Raw genomic sequence first — 15065 nt, forward strand, 5'->3', positions numbered from 1 at the left:
TGTGTAGGAAGAAGAGAAGTCCATCCTTCATAGAAGAAACCCAGAGCAGACATTCATGCAGGGGTGCAACCGGGAACCTCCTCCCGGCAGGCATCGATTCTGCTGCATCTCTGCATCAGAAGGGACAGATCCAGTCACCCCAGATGCAGAGACATGTCAGAACTGCATACCTCCGCGGTGGAGGCTGATTGGAAGAAGAGAAAGCCAGAGTGGTGGCAGCAGTTCATGCAGGGATGCAATTTGCAGCCTCCTCAGAGGACAGGTACTTCCTCTGTGTGTCTACATTGGGAATGACTGAATGAGCCAGCGCCACCCATTTTATTTTGTAAAAGTTGCATACCACTTGACTAGGAAACCCCCCCCCTCAAAGTGGTAGAATTCAGAAGCGGGGCAAAATCACCTGCCTTTCTCAGAGGCTGATAGGGAAGAGGCAAAGCTGGAACAGGGACTTGTGCAGAGAGAGAGCAGGCACACTCCTGCATGCAAGAAGGGTTTGTTGAACTTCATTTCTCAAAGCATAGACACTGGTGGATAAAGTGAATTATTTTAAGGAAGGTGTGATTTGGCAATCGCTTGGACAATGCCATGCTCTGCATCATCACCCGTTTTCTTGTTTTGCTCCATCCTTCCTGTCCTGGAAACGATGCCTTATGAGGAACGGCTAAGGGAGCTGGGCATGTTTAGCCTGGAGAAGAGGAGGTTAAGGGGTGATATGATAGCCATGTTCAAATATATAAAAGGATGTCACATAGAGGAGGGAGAAAGGTTGTTTTCTGCTGCTCCAGAGAAGCGGACACGGAGCAATGGATCCAAACTACAAGAAAGAAGATTCCACCTAAACATTAGGAAGAACTTCCTGACAGTAAGAGCTGTTTGACAGTGGAATTTGCTGCCAAGAAGTGTGGTGGAGTCTCCTCCTTTGGAGGTCTTTAAGCAGAGGCTTGACAACCATATGTCAGGAGTGCTCTGATGGTGTTTCCTGCTTGGCAGGGGGTTGGACTCGATGGCCCTTGTAGTCTCTTCCAACTCTATGATTCTATGATTCTTTTACCACCACCATGGCCAAATAAGACAAAATTCAAATGGTGCTAAAGACACCTTAGAAAGTAGGGCAAGTAGGGGCACCCTCAACCTGCCTTGAGGCTCATTTTAGAAACTAATTATTGGGCACGAGGCAGATTGTCTTAATTGGGTTGGCGGGGGCTGGAACGGGATGTGGGCATATTGCGGGCCTTGCTCTGGGAGTGATGCTTATGTGCCTTGTCCCATCTTGCTGGGATCAGAAGTGCCTCTCCCAAATGTTCAACAGGAAAGGAAGGGGTGCTTTTTATTTGGAGCATTAATCACCCAGCCGTTCACAAGTTCCCACATGAGGATCTGACTCAGAGCCCCGAGACGGCTCCTGCTCAGAGAAGGAAGCTGCGCCCAGGGCAGGGGTGCTGGGTGCTGGGTGCTGGTGCTGCAGCCAGCTCAAGAGGAGTCCCTCTGAAAGGTCTGAAAGATCCCTAACCTCTGAAATGAGGACAGGTGTCTTTTTAAAAGGGAGAGGAAAAAATAGCAAAAAAAGAAAGCAACCACTTTCTATAAACTTAAGTAAAGGAATGGATGTTTTCTGAGTCCTGCTGGAAATATACCAAAGCAAGTCCATCTAGTTTTAATTTAGGAAACTTCCCCCTGCACACATCCCCAAGGGCTGCTACCAGCCATTATTACTACTACTACTACTACTACTACTACTACTACTACTACTACTATTAGTACTCTGCCCTTCTGACCGGGTGGCCCCAGCCACCCCGGGTGGCTTCCAACAGATATAGGTAAAGGTAAAGAAGGGACCCCTGACCATTAGATCCAGTCGTGGACGACTCTGGGGTTGCGGCGCTCATCTCGCTTTACTGGCCAAGGGAGCCGGCGTACAGCATCCGGGTCATGTGGCCAGCATGACTAAGCCGCTTCTGGCGAACCAGAGCAGCACACGGAAATGCCATTTACCAGAGCGGTACCTTTTTATCTACTTGCACTTTGATGTGCTTTCGAACTGCTAGGTTGGCAGGAACTGGGACCGAACAACAAAAGCTCACCCCGTCGCAGGGATTCGAACCGCTGACCTTCTGTTTGGCAAGCCCAAGGCTCAGTGGTTTAGACCACAGCGCCACCCACATCCCTCAACAGATAGAAGAATGCAGCTGCGTAGCGTGAGTTGTCAGCACCCGGGACAACGCAAGTAATTTGCGCCCCCTAACCCGGGGCAAGGCACGTAATTTGTGCCCCCCCAACCCCTAACCTGCGAGTTGCCGCTGGTGCTGCTGCCCAAACGACGCCGCTTGCCCGGAAGAGGAGGGGGGCAGAGAGGCGAGGAAAATGCAACGGCCCAGCAGCTGCAGCAGCGGCGGCGGAGGCGGGGCTGTGAGGAGGGGCTGCCTGGCGCGTCCTCCGCAGCGAGCGCTGAGAGCCGCTGCCTGCCGGGCACCTTCAGCCGGGCGCCGCAAGACATGCGGCTCTGCTACAGCCTGCACCCGAGGCTCTTCGGCGACTCCGGAGGCAGCGAGCGCGCCCCCCCCCAGCTGTTGCGCCCGGTGCGGCCTGCCCCCCTTGCACCCCCCACGCTACGCCACTGGAAGAATGCAATAAAACATCAAACATTAAAAACTTCCCTATACAGATCATGCAAATGGTGGGAGGGAGGGAGGTGCTCTTGAGCCTCAGTTCTGCTTGAGAGTTTCGTGTTGGGGACACTCATAGAATTGAAGCATTGCAAAGGTGACCCCAAGGGCCATCTAGTCAAACCCCTTGCATTCAAGACACCATCCAGCCGTCTTAGGGCTCCACTCCAGATTTGTGTAGGGTTTAGTCCTTGCCCTTTTCTTCTCCTGAAGACACCCCACAAGGCAACAGAAGTTTAGGATCAGAGTTTCCTTTCCCAGGGGGATGAGCCCCACCTGCCTCTCACTTCCCTCTTCAACCTGTGCAGAAACCCTTGGTCTCATCTGCTCCATCTACTGGAGCCGGCCTTCACAGGCAGGGGAAGTCTTTAACGCCTTGAGAAGACCTTCCAGGGATTGTGGTCGCTTGCTGACAGCTTCCAGGAACCACAGGTGAGAGCTCAGCTGAGTGCAGGGTGGGGACCAAAGGTGGTCAAACGACCACACCTCCCTAACACCCCAATAGTAATAATAGTAATGACAAAAATAAGAATATGATAGAAACATAGAGCATGTGGCCCCTGGAAGGCTCCCTGGGAAGGTGATACGGCCCCCAGGATCAGGATGCAAAGGTTCCGCCCCTCCCCATTATATATATTTAAAACACAGCAGTGCTTAAAACAAACCCCAGCACGGGCTGGGATGCCCTTCCTTCCCTGTCCTTGCAGTCGCTTCGCCCCCAAAGAGACCCGGGGGTCCTGAAAGTGACTCTGCGCCCCCGCAGAGGGTCTGCAAGCGAAATGCGCGCCAGGGCCTTCCAGCAGGTGGCGCCCAGGAGCCGACAAATAGGACACTCCCCCCCCCCCCCAGCCCTTGGAAATAACTCAAAGAAGAAATGTGACCGAGAGATGAAGCAGCAGAGAGTTGGTGGAGGAAGGAAGAGAATTTTTTTTTAATGAAAAAAGGAGAACAAAGACCTTGCCAAGCTACCCCACAAAAGGCCATAGAAACGGGTAAGGAGACCGACTTTGATTCTGATTTATTTGCAAATCTTTGGGGTCGGGCTTAGAGAAGGAGAAATATTTGCAACACACCCCGGGGGGGGCAGCTGACAGCCTTCCTCTGTTTCCACCCTCTTCCTGACACACACACACACATCTGCTCAGCAGGAGAGGCAAAGTTCTTCTGGCGGGGCTCCCTCGTGGGTGGGGGGACCCCTTTGTGGCTTGCGGGGAGAGGGGGGTCGCTCCGGTCTGGGTAATCTGCCTTTGCAATGCATGGCTCCAGACTCATACACTATTTCAAATCTCTCCCTTTTGTCCGCCCGCATCCGCCCTGCCACCCCGCCGTCCCCCGTCCCCCTCCCGCTTCCCAACTAGTGGATTCCCAAAGTGAAATTCCGGAAATTTGAGGAGGATCCGGATCCGGAGAGAAAGAGCCGAAGAAAGGAGGTGGGGAAAGCAACGTGGAAAGGATCAGAGGGAGACCTGGAAGAAAAGAGACCTCCGGGAGACGAAGATGGGGTGAGAAGCAGCCTTTGACTTTTGCACGGCTTGCACAAAAAGAATTGGGGGTGATGGTTTTTTGCCACTTTCTAAAACAAAAAAACTATGTGTGTGCGGGGTTTTGTTAAAAAAAAAGGTTTTGCTTCCCATGAATGAACAGATTTGCAACAAAGCCAAACCGCTGAATCGCTCGAAAGTTTCGAGGTCCCGGGGAGAGGCGTTTTTTCTGAAATTCTCTGCCACAAGGTTCTCATTTGGAGCCAATGGATTGTGGTCAGGGCAGCCCCTGCTGCAAAAGGGGAGGATTTATTTCCTCCCTCTTCTGCTGCCAGTGACCTTTTAAACTGATCCTGCCACAGGCTCCCTTCCTCTTTCCCCTCCCCAGCCCCCCCTGCTTCTGGCCATCACAGGGTGCAAGAAGTTTCATTTTAAATAATAACAATAGCAATAACAATAGCAATAGCAATAATGATAACAACAGAAAAAAGTGGTCCTGTTTTCAGTCATCCTCTCTAGCCCTTCTCTGCTGAAAGGCAGGATGGCTCATTGGGGCGCCTCACTCTGCTCAGTGACTAGTTTCACCTGACCCCCAGTTTTGGAGAAAGTAGGGTGGAGCACGAGGGTCAGCTGGCCTCCCCGCCCCCCTCCCACCCCCCCATTACCTCCACAAATCCCATCTTGCAACCCCCACTGGGGCAACTGCCTGTTGCTCCTCCAGCCTCTCTTTCCTTGGGTGCAGGGGTGTAGGCCCAGGGGCTCTGCAAGGTGGCTTGGAGTGGCTAGGATCCTGCCCGCTCCCTTGGCTGTTCCTCTGCTGCTCTGGGCGGCCGGGTGAGGTGCGCAGGCTCTTCTGGCAAAGGGGAAAGGGGGCACCAATATGGCTCCTTGCCAAGGGCACATGGGAACATGTGCAAAATGTGAAGCCAGCTCTGGCTGTCCTCACAGCAGGGCAGGATCTGAACCTGGGACACCCAGCTGTTGAACTCTCATAATCAATTTGGGTTCTGAGCAGGCAGGGCGTCCACAGGGCGACCCAGTGAAGTGTTCAGGAAGTGCGCCAGTTTAGCTGTATATTCTAGGTGTCCTTTAGCGTGCGTTCGTGATGACTTGCGCTCATAATGGCATCTGGATGGTAACGTGTGACCTGGCTTTCAACACTATTGGCGCCTGCAAGAGTTTTGGGTTGGACATCCTGAAAATTTTCATATCCCCAAAGTTCGGGGTTTGCTTGCTTGTTTATTTTTTTCTTTGCGACTTTGTTGCAATATCACTGCAACGCTGGGGGGAGTGAGTAATAATGCAGAACAATGTGTAGACAGTCAAGGATAACCACCACTAAAGGCACGATTATTGTGCCAATGACATGGTCGTTTTGGGCACCTTTAGTGAGGAAATAATAATATTGCAGAAATCCTAAATGACTCAGGCCCCAAAATACCTTAAAAACTGCCTCCTTCCCTACAGACCCTCTCAGGTCCTGAGGTCAGAGGGGGCCTCTTGGTAGTTACTCTGCTCTCAGAGGTGGGGGGCGGCCCAGAGGGACCAGGCCTTCTCTGTGGTGGCCCCTAAGCTGTGGAAATCCCTGCAGAAGGACATCCTGCACCTTCCTTGTCTGGCTTTTGGAGAATGTTAAAGACTTCCCTCTTTACCCTGGCTTCCAATGCTCAGGGCGTATGTATCTAGAAGCCACCTCGTTTTAAAGGGTTGGAATTGGTTTTGTGTTGTTTTAAATACAGTGGTACCTTGGTTTAAGAACAGCCCTAGGTACAAACTATTCGGTTTCCGAACTCCGCAAAACTGAACTTTACCTCGGTCTAAGAACGGAATCCGAACGGTCGAAGGGCACCAGCGGCGGGAGGCCTTATTAGGGAAAGTGTGCCTTGGTTTAAGAACGGACCTCTGGAGTGGATTAAGTTTGTAAACCGAGGCACAGGCAGCCCCCTGTTTATGTGGGGCTTACGTTCCCAGGCACCTTGCACCTTGCGTATAATTGAAACTCGTTGGAAAAGCTGGCAAGCACCCATTCCAGTGACATTTCAGTGACGTCTTATGATGTTTCTGGGTCTCTCCTGGGTTCGGTGTCCCAGTTTCTGATTTGATCCTGGAGTGTCCTGCTTTTCTTTAGGACGTCCCTGTTTTCATGGGGGAAATGTTGGAGCTATGTGACCCCCAAGCCAAGGAGATAAGTAACTAGACAACCTTTAGAAGACTCCTGAAGGCAGCCCTGTAGAGGGAAGTTTTAAAAAAATGTTTTATTATTGTTTTATATATGCTAGAAGCTGCCCAGAGCGGCTGGGGAAACCCAGTCAGATGAGTGGGATATAAGTAGTAAAATTATTAATAATAATAATATTGTGGAATAGGACGTCCTTATTTTCATCAGAGAAATGTTGGAGGGTCACACACACATCTTGAATGCACAAATACTGGGGGCTGCCTGTACAGTGGTACCTCAGGTTACAGATGCTTCAGGTTACAGACGCTTCAGGTTACAGACTCTGCTAACCCAGAAATAGTACCTCAGGTTAAGAACTTTACTTCAGGATGAGAACAGAAATCGTGCTCCAGTGGCGTGGCAGCAGCAGCAGGCTCCGTTAGTTAAAGTGGTGCTTCAGGTTAAGAACAGTTTCAGGTTAAGAACGGACCTCCGGAACAAATTAAGTACTTAACCCGAGGTACCACTGTATTGTGTTTTAACCCAGCCTGGGACCTTTGGGTGAAGGGTGGGTAATTAACAACAATAATTAATACGTAATACACCCACAAAAAACTGCAGTCTGGAGAGGTCCTTGCAGAAACAATTGAAGCTAAGCAGCAGAAAGGCTCATCAATGCAGGAATAGTGCATTAGTGATGGGTTTATACAGAACTGTCCACTCATCATCGTTTTTCAGTGGGGCTCTATCAACTCCACACCCCAGCTCTGCAAGGCCCTTGTAGACCCCATCAGTTTTGGCATGGCGGAAAAAGAAAAAATGAAATACGTCCAAAGCTGGGGGGGGGGGGGCAGTAGACAGGGGCACACGCTCTCTCCCTGGTCATGAAAAGAGGAGACTGAGAGGAGACTGGAAAGCAAGCCAGATGAGGAACAGTTGAAGGATCTGGGTATGTTTAGCCTGGGAAAGAGGAGACTGAGAGGAGATAGGAGAGCCATATTCAGACATCTAAAAGGTTGTCACATGGAAGAGGGAGCCAGCTTGTTTCCTCCTGCTCTGGAGGGGAGGATTGAAGCCATGACTTCAAGATACCAGAGCTGTCCGAGAGTGGAGCATGGACTAGCGAGGAAGGTGGCGGCCTCTCCTTCCTTGGAGCTCTTTAAGCAGAGGTTGGATGGCCATCTGTTATGAATGAACTAGCTTAGATTCCTCATTGCAGGGGGTTGGGCTAGATGACCCTTGGGTCCCTTCCAACTGCAGTTCTATGATTCTATGAAAGTGATCATTTGACAAATAGGGACAATGCTTCTGCCCTAGCTGATCTGCGTGGACCTCATGGGCACGTGGGCATGTAAAAAAGGAAAGAAAAAAGGACCAGCCACCCTTTTGCGAGAGACTAAGGAAGTGAAAGGATTTTCTCTCTTATTCTTATCCTATTCATTCATTCATTCAGTTTGTATCCCGCCCACCCTCCCAAAGGAACCTGGGGCTGCACACCACATTTATAGTGATGTTAGAACTTGTGTTCATGGTCCTTCCTGTGAAAGTGCATAGAACTATGGAACTCGCTGCTGCAGGAAGCAGCAATGGACACCAGCTTGGAGGGCTTAAAAAGACTGGGCAAATTCCCGGAAGAGAAGTCTATTGGCAGCTACTGGCCACAATGGCCAAGCAGGAAACATCATCAGAGCACTCCTGACATATGGTTGTCAAGCCTCTGCTTAAAGACCTCCAAAGTAGGAGACTCCACCACACTCCTGGGCAGCAAATTCCACTGTCAAACAGCTCTTACTGTCAGGAAGTTCTTCCTAATGTTTAGGTGGAATCTTCTTTCTTGTAGTTTGGATCCATTGCTCCGTGTCCGCTTCTCTGGAGCAGCAGAAAACAACCTTTCTCCCTCCTCTATGTGACATCCTTTTATATATTTGAACATGGCTATCATATCACCCCTTAACCTCCTCTTCTCCAGGCTAAACATGCCCAGCTCCCTTAGCCGTTCCTCATAAGGCATCGTTTCCAGGCCTTTGACCATTTTGGTTGCCCTCCTCTGGACACGTTCCAGTTTGTCAGTGTCCTTCTTGAATTGTGGTGCCCAGAACTGGACACAGTACTCCAGATGAGGTCTGACCAGAGCAGAATACAGTGGCACTATTACTTCCCTTGATCTAGATGCTATACTCCTATTGATGCAGCCCAGAACTGCATTGGCTTTTTTAGCTGCCGCGTCACACTGTTGGCTCATGTCAAGTTTGTGGTCAACCAAGACTCCTAGATCCTTTTCACATGTACTGCTCTCAAGCCAGGTGTCACCCATCTTGTATTTATGCCTCTCATTTTTTTTGCCCAAGTGCAATACTTTACATTTCTCCCTGTTAAAATTCATCTTGTTTGTTTTGGCCCAGTTCTCTAATCTGTCAAGGTCGTTTTGAAGTGTGTATCTGAAGTTCTATAGGGTATTTTGCTGCTGTGAGGAGTAGACGGGCCCAGTGGCGTAGCGTGGGGGCTGCGGGGGGGGGGGGCCGGCCACACCGGGCGCAACATCTGGGGGTTAGGGTTAGGGGGCGCAAATCCACGGGTTAGGGGGCGCAATTACTTGCCTTGCCCCGGGTGCTGACAACCCACGCTACGCCCTTTGGCCTGATCCACGTGAATCTTCTTATGTTCTTAAGAGGGCGACCATAGGTTCAGGGCAGACTGCAGACTGCTTCCAGGTGTGCTGACTTCTGGCGCCAGAGGCTGAATTAAGGGAGTGCAGCTGCTTTGCTTGCACTGGGTGTGGAGCCTTCGGGGCACCACAACTAGGATGCAGAATGGAAGGCGAGAGGTGGGCTGTGTGCAAAAGTCCACCCACTTCTAGCTGCTCCAAGTGGAATTGTCCCTGGCTCTCCACACCGTTGGAAGCGCTGTGCTTATTCCTGCATGCATGACCCCCGTCCACCCCGCCCTCGTTCCCCACATGCACCGGTGAGCATGATGTTGTTCAGAGCCATCAGTGAGCGTTCACCACAACCCCCAAACAGATGCTGTTTTACAACCTGGTTTGACATTAAGCTCATAAATGGCGCTAATAGAATGATGATGATGATGATGTGTTTATTTTATTTAAAAACCCAAACCCTTTCCAGCCACTCTTATTTGAGCACTGTGGTTAATGGCAGTAATCGGAAAGGCTTCTCATTCTCCCTTTTTTGAATCATTAGGCCGGGCCTCCAGATGTTTTGAGACTACAATTCCCATCATCCCTGACGACTGGTCCTGCTAGCTAGGGATCATGGGAGTTGTAGGCCAAAAACATCTGGAGGGCTGAGGTTGAGGAAGCCTGCATTAGGCCGTGGGTGGGAGCAATGGCTTCAAGTAACAAGAAAGCAGATTCCAGCTCAACATTAGGAAAAAGCTTTCTGACAGTAAGAGCTGAAGGACGCTCCTTCCTGGGAGGTTTTTGAGCAGAGGTTTGGGGGCCGCCTGCCATGGATGCTTCAGCTGAGATTCCTGCATTGCAGGGGGTTGGACTGGATGACCCTCGGGTCCTTTCCAAGTCTATGATTCTACGATCCTGTGATTCTAATACCTGTGACCCTGCATTGGGCTGCACCTGACAGTCCTCACTAACTTCAGTCCATTGATTTATTGGGAAAGCTTCCCTTCTCCTGGTCTGTATCGACCAGAAGCATCTCTCTCAGGTTTCCAGACTCCTCCTTAGCTGTACCTGGGAAGGCCAGTTCCTGAGCCTTTTATCTTCTTCTGAATTCTGCTCACATGTTCTCCCCTATAACTTTTCCCCTAGAATCCTTTTTATTGTCAAGAATGAAACAGCTCTGTTCTCCACCCGCTCACATGAGACTGTCCTGATATTTCTCTAAGGGTTGAGTGGGATTCCTCCGCAAGGTGCAAGCTCCGTGGACATAGTGTGGGGCTCCTGCCGTTCCGTTTGAGACAGGATGTGTGCCTCCACCACCTCTGACCAACCATATTTCCTGCATGGGGGGTTTGCGGGATACCCTTCTCATTCTACGTTTCAGGGCAATGTGCATGAAGCCATGTGAGCTATAGAAAAAGAGAGGAGCAAACTCTCACCTTGGCCGGTTCAGCTGAGCTGACTCAGCAGGCCCTGGGCTGGCTGCCAGCTCTCTGCTGCGTCTCCTCCGCTGCCTCATCGGATGTGAGGCAGCCGCGGGAAGCGAAGGCAGGGAGTTTGCAAAGAAGGCTGTCCTCCTCCTTGGAGAATCTGTCCAGGGCTTGCAGGGTCCGCAGAGGGCCATACCCAGCAAAAAGCTGCAGCAGATCATGGAGAGCCTTTGGGGAAGGGTAGAGGGAGGAGCAATATGTGGATATATTGTCCAAAACCACTTTGAAGCCCATATCCTGATATCTGTTTCATAGTTTTTGACCTGACAATATTTTATGAATCATGTTGTGTGTATGTGTGCGCTATGCAAAAATCACAATGTGGGAAAAACCATGAAGCCAGCCGATGACTCTATATAGTGCCATGCAGTGCTTTTTGCTGGGGGTACACAGGGGTACATTTTGTGAATCTAAGTTTGGCCTCATTGAGGGGCATTATTTCAACATTGTTTAGATGGAGCCCAGAGACTGGGGGCCCATCGCCAAGGGCCTCCTGGTGGTTCCCTCACTACGAGATGGGAAGCTACAGGAAGCCAGGCAGAGGGCCTTCTCGGTGGTGGCTCCCGCCCTATGGAACGCCCTCCCATCAAATGTCAAGGAGATAAAGAACTGTCTAACTTTCCAAAGACATATGAAGGCAGCCCTGTATCAGGAAGTTTTTAATGGTTAATGTTTTGTTGTTTTTAATATTTGGTTGGGTGCCATCAGAGTGGCTGAGGCAACCCAGTTGGATGGACGGCTTATTATTATTATTATTATTATTATTATTATTATTATTATTATTCCTCCGGCAGCACCTATTGCTAGCAGCACTGTGACCAGACAGTGGGTTTCCCCAAACCCTGGTCCTCAGGCCACGGAAGTATTTCTTTATATAGAGGGTGCAATAGCTCAGTTGGTTAGAGTGTGGTGCTGATAATGCCAAGGTTGCAGGTTTGATCCCCGAAGGGACAGCTGCCTATTCCTGCATTGGGGGGGGGGTTGGACTAGATGACCCTCAGGGTCCCTCCCAACTCTACAATTTCACCCATGTCGGGATGTGTCTGCCCCCCTCCTCAGCCGTGGCACCCAAGGAGAGGCCCTCCCAGGCCAAGGGCAGAGATGGAATTCAGAGAAGAGGGGAGGAAGGGGCAGAGGCACACAGGAGGGCATGAGGAGGGAGCTGGTGAGGCAAAGGCACAATTCACCAAACCTGAAGAAGAGGCAGATTTTTGAGGTTGCAGAAAAGATGGCCCTGAGGGAGATTTGCAGATTGGAGGTTGCAGGAGAGGGATGAAGGGAATGAATGCACAAGATCTGTTCAGCCCACTGGTGGTTTCCACCTTCTCTCGCTTTCCCTCTTCCTAGCAGCCCCCCCCCATTGCAAAGCCTCCCATTGGATGAGTGAGGTGGTCAGCAGAGACCAATCAGAATCTCCTTCCTCCCCTCACGCCCCCTTTAGACACAGCAGGGAGGGGTAGTTTGGAAATTGCGGGGGGGGGGGGAAGAGGAGGAGTACTATTTTAATAACTCATGTGGTCAGGGATGCTGCTAGGCACCTGCTTAAAAGTTGGAAGGAGAGAGAGGGGGGGGGAGGGAGGGAGGTCTTGGCAACAGGAGCCCAGCGACCCCCTTTCAGTGTTTTGGCAGGGAAGAGTAGATCAGGTCATACTGGATGTGCAAAAAGCCTTCTTTTCTTTCCTCAAGGGGGATTTACTGGCGTCTTGAAAAAGAATAGAATGAAAAAGCCTTCCCACGAGACCAGGCTAGCCTGTGGAACTAGCAGCCACTCAGTCTGATTGTTCTAAAAGTGGATTCGGTAAATTCGTAGAGGAGGATAGATCTGTTGGTGCCTATTAGCCACGTTGGTGACTATTAGCCACGGCAGCTGGATGCGTCCTCTGTAGGCAGAAGTCAGTCTGCCACTCATAGAACTGTAGAGTTGGAAGGGACCATGAGGGCCGTCTAGTCCTAGCCGCTGTGATGCAGGAATCTTTTGCTTAATGTGCAATGGAAGTTGCTGGGGAAGGTGGCAAATTCATGTTGGGTGAAGCTGTCACAATGGCTCTGCCCTGCCTATTCAGAAGTAATGCTTCTGTTCTGAATATCGGTGGCTGGAAACCGCAGGAGGGGAGGGGAAAAGCATCGCTCTTGTGCACAGGATCCTGCCTGCAGGTTCCCCACCACGGGACCAGATGGGTCCCCTCTGGTCTGATCCTGCAAGGCTGTTCTTAGTCCCCTAGAGATTGCTTTGCATCCTTTTCCAGAGAAGCTAGCAGAATTTAAAGCATTTATCCATTGCAGGCTGTGACCCCAGGATCCAAAAAGGCCTGCCCACTCCCAATGGACTTTCTCGCCCCGCCCAGAGTTTGATTCATGGAACTGTAGAGTTGTGAGGGACCCTGAGGGTCATCTAGTCCAACCCCCTGCAATGCAGGAACCTTTTTGCCCCAGGTGGAACTCAAACCCCCAACCCTGAGATTAAGAATCTCTTGCTCTGCCAACTGAGCTATCCAGTTCATCGGAGGAAGGCCAGGCTACGAAACCATGCCATGCAGATAGGACTTGGGTGTGGAGCGGGATTTGGCCAGGCAGCTGCTGATGTCTGGGGGAAAGCGGCCAGGAGAGAGGCAGAGTTAATGAATGGGGGGGGGGGAGGAAGTGTGGACAGGAAGAGATGCAGCTGCACACATGGCTGGATGGCAGAGGTTGCTGTAGTCCTTTCTCTACCTCCTCCACTCTTTCATCTCTTCCTTTTTTTACCCATTCCTGTTTTTAAAATAGTCACTTTGAAAAACCTGAGGGAACCAGGGCAAGGGAAAATTTGCCTGTGGAGTAGCTGTACAGTGGATTTCTCTCTGCAAATGGCATTTATTTCCATGTGGCTGGGTGGAAATATCTCGCTCCCCCCCCCCCCATACACACAGAGAGACCAGCAAAGTCAGGCATTGTCAGCATCTACTGCTGCGAAGCCTCTGAGCTCAGAGAAGAAAACGGGGAGAAGGAGAGGCGGCTGGCCTGACCTGAGAGCGTTCGGAGGCTATTTTTAAACAGGCTTGAAAGTTACCGTGGAAAAGGGAAGGCTGGGTGCATTGCCATAGAAGCATAGAATTGTAGCGTTGGATGGGTTCCCGAGGGCCATCTAGTCCAACCCACTGCATTGCAGAAATCTTTTGCTCAATGTGGGGCTCAAACCCACGGCCGTGAGATTAGGAGTCTCCGCTGGTTAGAGCATGTTGCTGATGTTAATGCGAAGGCTGCAGGTTCAATCCCCGTAGGGAACAGCTGGATTGCAGGGGTGGGCTAGATGATCCTCAGGGTCCCTCAGTGTCCCTTCCAACTCTACAATTCTCTGATTCTGTCCCAGCTTTGCACTGGAGCGCTTCCCCAGGAGCAAGGTTGTGAGAAGACCCCTGTGGCAGGATCAGGCCAGTGGCCCGTCTAGCCCAATGTCCTGTTCTCAAAGTGGCCAACCAGTTGCCCCCATGGGAAGCCTGCAAAGAGGACCTGGGTGCAACAGCATCAACTCTGGGTTTACTTTTTATTGGGGGGGTGAGCAACCTGCACCCCCAAAACCATATGCAGTCCCTTTTGTGTATGTGACAAGGAAGAGAGGTGCAAGGGGCAGCAGAAAGGGGGTTTTGCCAGAAACCCATGCACAGCATACATTTATCCCCCTAAAAAAGAATCATGGGAACTATAGTTTTCTAAAGGTGCTGGGAGTTAAGGTGTCATGGGGGCATGTGCTACAGCTCCCAGAATTCTAGGGTTGGGATGAAAACATGCTTTGAATGTGTGGTGTGTAGGCAGCCAGACAGAGAACGGGGCCCTGTGGCCCTTGGCTCCATCCACTGTGGCCAGGCAGCCCCCAGCAGCAAAAAGCTTCACCGCTGTGGCCCTGCATGCTCCGACCGATTCGTCTTTGCGCTGTGATGCCTCCTCTCTCTGTGAGGCTGGTTTTATCAGCATGCCCCCCCTCCCATTCCCATCTCCTCACTGTCCTTTGTCCTGCTCCTTTTATATCTAAAAAGAGATCCATTCATTTCTTTTTGCTATGCTCCCAGCATCCTTGCTCTCTCTCTCTGCAAACAATCAAGCGCCAATCTTGCACGCTTCAAGAGTCCCGAGGAGCCGGCATGCGGAGGAGAATGCTCTCTCGCATGCACGCACGCGTGCGCACGCCCCTCTGCCCCAGGACACACACACCCGCTCACATGCGGAGACGCTCCTTTCTCCCCGCCAGGCCCTGCTGGTGGCCGGCTGGTTTCTAAGTGCCTCTTCAAAGCCCTCCGCAGCCGTGCGTGAAGCGCTCTCCCAGTGCCTCCAGGCAACCAAAGGCTGCTGGCATGCTCCGAAGAATGTCCTGGGCTGAGCATGTCGAGACTGCAAAGCTGCAGTCCCAGCGGCTGCTTCACGTGACGTCCACCTGCTTAACTGGTCCTGCTCTGTCCTCTCTCAAGGGCCACTTTGGAGGCAGACATCCTTAACTACAAACCTCAAAATATGGGATCGCCTCGAAACTGGTGCCAAAGCTTTGCGGTTGTTTTGCAGCGAAAACCCCACGTTTGTGGGGTCCTGCAAAACATGGGGGTTTTGCTACAAAATGACTGCAAAACTTTGGCACCAGATTCAACAGGATCCCAGATTTTGGAGTTCGTA

At 51.2% G+C, this 15065-nt stretch overlaps 1 protein-coding gene across 4 annotated transcripts in view; it reads left to right on the plus strand.

The window, feature by feature from the left end:
- Positions 1-2868: 2868 nt before the first annotated feature.
- Positions 2869-15065, plus strand: part of HOMER3 (homer scaffold protein 3) — a 36839-nt gene continuing 24642 nt past the window's right edge. For 3 of the 4 annotated variants that reach the window (XM_083484084.1, XM_083484085.1, XM_083484086.1), the window contains exons 1-2: positions 3496-3655; positions 4022-4165. Coding sequence is in view for 2 of the 4 variants with exons in the window: in XM_083484085.1 (XP_083340211.1) it covers positions 4161-4165 (5 nt within the window). In the remaining 2 variants the exon portion in view is untranslated. Of the gene's footprint in view, positions 3096-3370; positions 3656-4021; positions 4166-15065 lie in introns of those variants that run through there. The other variant, XM_083484083.1, reaches the window with a different exon arrangement.

The sequence above is a fragment of the Podarcis liolepis genome (assembly GCF_965112155.1).
Source record: "Podarcis liolepis genome assembly, chromosome: 18".
NCBI lineage: Eukaryota > Metazoa > Chordata > Lepidosauria > Squamata > Lacertidae > Podarcis > Podarcis liolepis.